This window comes from Megalops cyprinoides, chromosome 1 (genome assembly GCF_013368585.1).
Source record: "Megalops cyprinoides isolate fMegCyp1 chromosome 1, fMegCyp1.pri, whole genome shotgun sequence".
Taxonomy (NCBI): domain Eukaryota; kingdom Metazoa; phylum Chordata; class Actinopteri; order Elopiformes; family Megalopidae; genus Megalops; species Megalops cyprinoides.
In genome coordinates, this window is record NC_050583.1 from 40,398,027 (window position 1) to 40,406,806 (window position 8,780).

The window sequence follows — 8,780 nt, forward strand, 5'->3', positions numbered from 1 at the left end:
CCTAAAGAAAAAGATATCAGAAGACTTCCAGCTGTCTTTAAGAAGAAGCAGAGGAGCCAATACCTGGTAGGTGATTTTATGCCTTGCACTTTCATGTACCTTCACATTGATTACAATAATAACCTGTCCAAACTTTGTCCTATACTGACAGACACAGGATGGCTTATATCTTGCAGAATGTATATACCATGTTGCAGCCCACTGTATGTCATTCAGATATAATGTTAATGATCAGCTCGGCTGACACTTTTCAACTGTGACTCCATTTATCCGACCATTGTGTGTTTCATTACATGTTCCAGTAAGCAGAGGTTTGTAAGAATAGGATATTTCAGAATGAAATTGTTTCACAATTACTTGAAATAGATGTTATTGTACAGAAAATATGTCCGTCAGTCAGACATTATTTAAATTAATAATAAATGATGCTCATACATAAATAAATTGTTTGTGCAACTATGTAGTTGCTCAGAGAGGCTTTAATTTTTTTCTTAGCTTCACATGCTTTAAAACAGCTTTTAAATCCAGACCAGTTGGTGACCCTGTCTCTGCTAATTCTGAACAAGCCTGACTAGTTCATTGCAACATTCCTCTGGTGTTGTATTCAAGTGGAAAAAGCTTAGACAATGCCAGGCTAAATGGACTTCCTGTAGTAAAAACTCATTTTTCCCTACACCAGAGAAGCCAAGATGCCTGAGACAGCAGAAGCAGTTTCCTCAGCCCTGACCACCAACCGCAACTGCACCATTGAAATCACCAATGTCAGCAGCAGCTATTGTTTGGTGAATCCCAAGTGAGATTCAGTCTTTTACATCTGATTATCTGGTCCATGTGCTTGTTTCTCCTCTTTTTATATGCTGAGTGTTTGTCTCTGCGGACTATTACCTATTACTATTGAACTAACAGTTGATTGGATCCATTCTTTGTACAAACAGTCCATGTTGTTCTCTGAAAGAATAATAATTTACCTTACTGTGATCCTTTATTATGTGCATCTGATTGGAACTGGGATTGAACTTCAGTTTTATGGAACATGTCAAATCAAACCTTGAAAATATGTTTTGTATGGACCTACCTACACAAAAAGGCTATAGTCCATAAGAACTGTAAACATTTGGTACAGCAACAGAACACTTTCTGGGTTGTGTTTTCACACAGAACCACACCTGATGCCTTTTAGCATTGAATGCACTGAAAATTCCTAATGACGAGCACAGGATTTTTTTTTTTTTTTTGGTATTTGTTGTCATCACCTTGACAATCATTGTATGACTGCACTATGATCGACGTTGGAACCAGAATCAAATTCCTTGTATGCGTGAAAGCATGCTTGGCCATAGAGTCTGATTATGATTCTGATACCATTCTTAACGTGTTTGTACCTGTCCCCTCAGGGTGTACATGTCCAGTGGCTTCAGCTTCAACCCACCCCAGCCCACTGTGCGCACCACCAAGACCGAGGTTTGCTCCTTCACCAAGGATGACAACACAGCATCCGGCAGCGTGGGGGTGCTGACCTACGAGCTCTTCGACATGCGCAGTCGCCACTGCAATGAGCTCATCGCTATCATGTTCTCTGTGCCCTTCGACTACAACATCTACAAGAACTGGCTTGGGGTGGGCATCTTTGAGCACAAGCGTGCATGTGATGAGGCTCTCTACAAGCACATGTACTATGAAAAGAACTTCACCAACTTCACCCGCGCTGAGGCCAATGGCTCCGGGGTGGAGTACAAGGGCCGAGTGGTAGACCTGAGGGCAACCATGTCAAACATAGGCAGGGCAATAATCAAGCTGGAGATATATGACAAGATGGGCCGATAGGGCACCTCCTGTGAAATAGTTGACCAATTGCAGTGATGGTCACAAACTGAACGGAACAGTGTCTTACAATTTTGGTCTAAATAAAGCTAAGTTTGTGACACAGGCATGAGCTGAGCCAAGATTCAAGAACTGTGCCATGTAAAGTGATATACTTTTTAATAAATACATCCAAAATAATTACATATTTTCACATGCACTGAAACATGTTATTTACTTTCAGTTCAATGGCCTCCCAATAAAATCATTGGAAATTCCAATTTTTCTTAAATGCGTCTTTTAATTCTCTTGCTTTGGTACACAGCAACATGCTGACACATTAAGTTTGATTTTTACCATGGATATCTAAGACCTGGCATGTATTTGGAATCAGAACATTTTAAACAAAATTAATAAATTAAAGGGGTTTGTGCAATCAAACCCCTACAACTCATCCAGAATGCAATCTCCCTAAATGTAGTCAAGTTGCTAACCTCCTCACTTCACTCTATTGGCTTCCTGTTATTGCTCTCATCAAGTTAAAAACCTTGGTGCTGTCATACAGGAGAGTCAATAGGACAGCCCCTGCATGCCGACAATCGGTCTTCCGACCCTGTGTTCCGTCAAGATCACTACGCTGTGCAAACATGAGGCAACTGACTGTCTCATCCCAATAGGGTCACTCCTACAGACACGATCCCTGTCTGTACTGATCCTTCAATGGTGGAATGAACTCCTCACAGAGGTTAGGACAATGGAACCACTGGCCATCTTCCCATCTTCCCACCCACCTCCTCTGACTGCACTGGTTCCACCCTAGTCCCCAGCCCTCTGGTATTTGATGTGTTTTGGATTCTGTGTTCTAGTGACTGATGTGTCATAGTATATTTGGCTTTAGTTGCCAGGTCAGGTTGCACAAGTTAACTTGTGGCAGGGCTTGAATGGTGTTATGCTCACACTCACTGCTCAGGGAGTGTTGTTAGCCTGGTCTGAAACTGATGCTGATTTACCTTGAATAGATACCTCTATATCACATTGTGCTGGAGGTTGCAAGATAAGAGTGTGTGCTAAATGCATGTAATGTAATGTAATTATAACTGCTGCTCTATTTTATGTCTTGTTTCAGTATCTACAGAAAGCTGTCATAGTTAAATGGCTTAATATGTGTGGTTTTGCAGCTGTTGCTGTTCCATGCAGTTGATGATGCCTCTGTGACCTTTAGTGAACTAAACTAAATGAAAACATAAATTATTTACTATTCACACAAACTCAAATGAATGAAATCCTTTCTGTGGTTTCTCTCCTTAAAGGCCTCCACCCAATGTGTATACATCTATTACCAATGCTGCTGACATTATAATAGATCATTTATATGTGAAATGTGAGCACACATTGATTCAATTCAGCATTTTCCCCTCATTCCTGATAGAGCACACACTGAAAAGTTTCAACTTGCGCTTCTTTTTGCAATACATTTAAAGACCGTCCAACAAAGGGTGTGAATCAGTAGTTGATTTTGGCACAAAACTGCCCACATTAGCCAAATCCAGCAATGTACAAGATTGCCCAATGGCTCATGCGCAGTGCACTGCACCTCTGTAGTATTTCAATGGGTGTGGTGAGGGACCATCTTGTCATTCAGCAGCAACATACAGAAAAGGTGCGGGGGCTGCCGTGACTAACATGACAGAAAAAAAGGAATGAAAAAAAGGATGATTGTGTTTAAAGCATGATTTGTGCTTTGAAGGCAAGCAGACAAACTGGTATTATTCCACACCCTAGACTCAAACTGCAGAAGAAGGTGGAGGTGTCTTTTTGTGTAATGGAGGGGGGTAAGTAAGGAGGAGCTGGGAATGTCATGGGTGGGTGAGAGAGCTCCACCTACCACCTTGTTCCTGATGATTTCTTGCAAAACTGAGAGGCAAAGCCTCCAGGTTGTGCCAAACTTCAGCTCTGTAGGGAGTACTGTGGGTAAGTTTGCCATTGGTAAGTTAACCTGTTTTTACATTACCTACAATGTCAATTATACATTACATAAAACTGTGCAAGCATTTCAGTCCTGAATGTAGTGCTCAGTAAATTTACATATCATTGCTTAATGGGGCCATTTGTGTGAAGGATTGTACCAGCAGGATTTCTGCACTGCTTTTATCTGCTGGGATTTTAAGATTTGACTGACAGTATCTACACAAATGTTTTTCAAACTTTTTTCAGGCAATCCTCATTTTTTAAGTGACAAACCATTGCGAACCCACATAATTATTGTCATATTGTCATCACCTATTATTATTGTCATCACAAGGCTATTATCAAAACAATCCTCTCAATAAGTGTGGTATAATTATCATTAGTATCATGGTAAAAGGTTGCTAAATAAATGCAGTTGTGTCTCTGTTAAACTCACTTTTAGAATTGTAGAGATTTGAAACCATTCACTGATCAAAGCTATTATTCACATTGGGTTTGTGCAGTTGTGTGTCATACATCTGGATTTTATGTCAGGAAAAATGTTTGCAACACACAGTGGAAACTTTAGACTGTACATAAGTTGACGCTAAGCTGCTTGTCTGGTTAATGGGATGCACCACAGTATATTGCCTCATGTGGCTACTAGCTGTAATGCAAATAGAAATGTAGTTTTACGGAAGTTCTGCAGAATTAGCTTTGGCCAAGCCAGGCAAGAGAAAAAAGATCTACTCATTTCATATAGTCTATTCATTTTTCTGGTCTGTTGATTTGTATCTTGGATCTTAATTTGCAAATTCAATCTGTTTAAATAATTATGAAAGGTTTACTGAAGTATGATACATACCATATTTTGTTACTTTTTTGAGACCTGCAGACGTTTTACTACACATGCAATAATTGGAACTTTTCTAGTAAATGAACTTTGTCTGAAGGCAAAAGTTGTTACAGGTCTGACTGTGTACAGAGATGTAGAGCTCAGAGTGACTGAAATGAGGCAGAGAGTGGCAAAAACGGGGAATTTCACCCTCCCCTACCAAACTACACAAGATTCAAGACCCTTTCTAAGCTTTCATGGGGTCAGTATCTTCTGAGGCTTTGACCATTTGGTGGCCACAAATTTTTCCTTATCAACTGATGGACGATTGGATTTAAAGATTATAAGGCCACTCTTAGTCCTCACGGTTCACACTACACAATGGCTCCCCATTCATTTGTGACATATTTCTACAATGTTCTTTGACACTTACAAGGTAGTGGCTCTTAAAAGCTGAGCATTTAAAATGGAGTGTTATTAGTTTGTCTAAAGGATATTGGACATGTCATACATTCTGGTATTATACATGTTTAAAGTGCAAGATTGAACCTCTCAAAATGGAAATTCTAGGACCATCTGGCAACAGTGGTGTCATCATTGTTTTCTTCACTTCCAGTATAGAGTACATTACAATCTCTCGAGGACTCAAAGATGTCAGAATCAGCAGAGGCAGTGGCAGCCAACCTGAGCAGCCGCAGAAATGTCACAATAGAGATCACCAACCTCACCAATAACTACTGCCTGCTTAACCCCAAGTAAGTTCACTGAGCTCCAGAGGGTGGTCTGTCAGCACTACTGCATAGATTCATATCAAACTGGAAGTAATACAAGGAAAATCCTGCAGAGGATCATTCAGTGTAGCCAAGGAGCTATCTCTATAGGATGGACATCTCAATTTAGTCATGGCTGCCTCAGTGATGTCATTCAGGAAGAGACTGTAAGTCTTGAGTGGGCATGTGCCTGTTTTCCACAGGGTCTTCCTGGAGAGCGGGGATACCTACAACCCGCCCCAGCCCACGGTGCGCCCCCTGAAGACGGAGGTGTGCACCTTCAGCAAGAGCAGTGCCAAGGCCACGGGCAGTGTGGGTGTCCTGACCTACGACCTCTTTGAGCGGACCAGGAATGACTACATTGAGACGCTGGCCCTGATGTTCTCTGTACCATATGACTACAACATGTACAAAAACTGGTTCGCCGTGGGCATCTATAGCAAGGGCCGGAACTGTGATGAGTCACTGTACAAGGAGATGTACTACCAGAAGGAGCAGAAGGACTTTGTCAGGGAGGAGGCCACAGGGTCAGGCATTAACTATGTGGGAAATTACTTGGACATCAAAGCCACCATGTCTCCCATGGGCAGGGCCATCATGAAGGTGGAGGTGTGGGACAAGCTCTTCACTCCCATGGGCCAGCAACCAATGCCATACTGATATACCCCACTACACCTCTCCTGTGCCTCAAAACACCCCGCATCACAGGTCGTGTTCTTCTCATCACAATCCGCTCATATATGTACGGCCATTTGAGGAGATTTATATGTTGTCATTAGGCTGCATGGCCATTTTCTGCCTGAATTAAGAATGTGAGAAATAAAAATCTTCAGGGTGCAAAACTCAAGTTTGTGTGTATTTCTTCTCTTATTTGACTAAAAAGAGTTGCTTTTTACCTGTCCAAATATACATAATTAGAGATTCCAGTTATTTCCCAACTTTTTTACCTCAGAGTTTATAATGTAAAGAAATGTGTTTGATAAGTAAAATATTTTTTCCTGCTATGTTCATATTGGTTTGCAAGAAACAGAAAACTTACTTACTGGCTTCCCCATGTAATCAGTTATTTTTTGTACAATAAAGGAACACAAATAAAATATTTGGTAAAAGATGAATGGCCCATCCAGCATACGAACTGGTGAGTCAAGTCCTATGTAAATGACTCATTTTTTAACAGCTGGAAAGGTTTCATTTTCATAGGAGAAAAACCATACAACCCTTTCAGTGGAAAAGCTGCATACATATCAAGTGCTTCTGATTTTGTTTTGTGAATACAGTATCTCTGGATTTCTGACACTCCCATCATTATTTGGGCTATTTTGTGGCTTATTTTAGTATTTTTGTGTTTTAAATATTAAAAGCCAACTGCATGGACCAAATGGAATTAAGGTAGAGTAAAGGAATAAAGGACAGAGGACCTCTTGTAGGTATACAAGAGAAAATAACCAGGAAACTGTAGTACCCTTCATTTCCTCACTGACAGAAAGCTTAGGTGAATACATGCGTTGTGAACTAAGTGAACTCATATTTGTCCTTGCACCAACTGTCCATTCAGACACCGACTGTCTGCAAGAATTATAAATGAATGTTGAATGGCCAGATCAGCTGGAAACAGAGGCCTCTGAATCACGCATTGGGTTGCTTAGCAGACCTTACAATTCAGTGCAAGTTATACAGTTTTTACATGTTCTCTATTTCCATATCTGGATATTTACTGAGGCAATTCAAGTTAAGTTCTTTGTCCAAGGGTACAAGAGCAGTGGCCCAGCTGGGAAGTGAACTAGCAACATCTTATCAATGCACCATGCTGTTGCCCCAATAGGGTATTTGACCTCTTGCGTGAGCATTCAACAAAACCATTAACTATGCCACAAGAAATCATTCTTTTGACTGGATAAACATTTTTTGACAAATTGGACAGGCGCATTTCACAAAAACATCAATTTAACCACATGAATATGAGAAGACAGTTGTTGGATAAGGAAAGCACCTAACCACACAACCAGCCAAAGAACACATACATTTGCAGATCACACCCATATGTTGATGATGGAAATTAAGCAAATCATCCATCATCCACCACCATCTATATGGTGTCCATCTTAGGAGGTCTTGGTGCCTCACTTTATTGTATCACCAGATGTCAGGGCTCCCTCGCATTCTAGTTATAATAGTGTTATGTCTAGCAAACCAGCAAGTAGCATACCACATCATCCATTGTTTGTTGGGTGTTTAGAATCACGAGAAAACAGGGTCTTAGGAATGACAACAAAACAGGATGGCAACAAAACTGTCAATCTGGAGCAGGAGAGAAAAATCAAATGACATCTGTCAGAAATAATGAGTGGGGTTTGAGGAAAAACCTAAATGAGAAATACCTAACACCTGATTGCAAATGTGGATGACATATGTGAAAAAATCTGAGTGATGACAATGATAACCTGCTAATGAAGTCAAGGGAAGCAGGAGAGATAATATGAGTAACGCCTGACAGCTGACAACCAAATCGAGAGAAGAACACATGTATGCTAAAATTGACACCATACAATTAATTTTGGTTTAGACTTAGAGCAATAGGCTAACCTTAGCTCTTTTATGCCATCTAATGGTAAGATGTGGTACTGACCTGTGTGCTGACGGACTGAATGACAGTTGTACCTTCTTCCAGTGACAGTAACAGCTGAATCCGATCATTGAATTTTCAGTGATTATGAAATAGCTACTCTTGATTAAATGTGTGCATTCAGATGACGGAGTGGGTGTTCTATTGCACCATCAAAGGGGACCTCCCGAAGGCATCTCAATATCCTATCAGATCCTTAAAGTCTGGATGATAACCACAACAAAGCGGCCATTCTGATCGAAGGACTCAGCGCAACGCATTTGCATAAAAACGCACATTGTGAAAAGTGCAGAATTTGAGCTATCTGAGAGATTTGGGAAGGTGTAATTCTGTTTAGCGGAGGAGTCTTAGAGGCATTGTTTGCTCTGAAACAGCGGCATTCAGTGAAGCGGAGCCACAGACACCTCCCCTCAGAGGGCCAACCCAGGATTTCTTTTGCTTTCAAAGGGATAAATCCCAGGATTCTTTCATGCTCAGTGTTCCCCGAACCCTCTGCGTACGCTTCACGCTGCTGCAATACAAAACGCTGCTTTGCCTTTGCCTCACTTTCATTCCAAAGTAATCTGTGCTAACGACTCACATGGGCTTCTGTCATCTTACTTTTTTTTCAAACACAACCGATAAGATGATTGAAGGCTAGAAATGGAATGGATTTGTGAGGGTTTTTGTTTACGTGCACCAAGAGGAAATTTGATGGAGCATTCAGAGCTACAAGCGAGCGTGTCGGTCCCATGTGAGCACCATGAACATTTGTCTCACTGTGCACATCAGACATCAGGGCCTGAAGGAAATGTCTGAGTGCTTG

General features: G+C 41.0%; 2 protein-coding genes across 3 annotated transcripts; both read left to right on the plus strand.

Moving 5' to 3' along the window:
* Positions 1 to 2,008, plus strand: LOC118794018 (DELTA-sagatoxin-Srs1a-like). Its single transcript, XM_036552150.1, has 3 exons — positions 1 to 66; positions 680 to 793; positions 1,395 to 2,008. Exons 2-3 carry the CDS (start codon positions 690 to 692, stop codon positions 1,822 to 1,824), a joined length of 534 nt encoding a protein of 177 aa, XP_036408043.1. The 5' UTR covers positions 1 to 66; positions 680 to 689; the 3' UTR covers positions 1,825 to 2,008.
* Positions 2,009 to 3,705: 1,697 nt separating this feature from the next.
* On the plus strand, positions 3,706 to 6,185 carry apnl (actinoporin-like protein). Of its 2 annotated transcripts, none has more exons than XM_036549329.1 (3): positions 3,706 to 3,771; positions 5,199 to 5,337; positions 5,556 to 6,185. In XM_036549329.1, exons 2-3 carry the CDS (start codon positions 5,234 to 5,236, stop codon positions 6,010 to 6,012), a joined length of 561 nt encoding a protein of 186 aa, XP_036405222.1. In that variant the 5' UTR covers positions 3,706 to 3,771; positions 5,199 to 5,233; the 3' UTR covers positions 6,013 to 6,185. The 2 variants fall into 2 exon arrangements, with proteins under 2 accessions (XP_036405222.1, XP_036405215.1); XM_036549322.1 differs by having other exon boundaries at positions 3,708 to 3,786.
* The last annotated feature ends 2,595 nt before the right edge of the window (positions 6,186 to 8,780 follow it).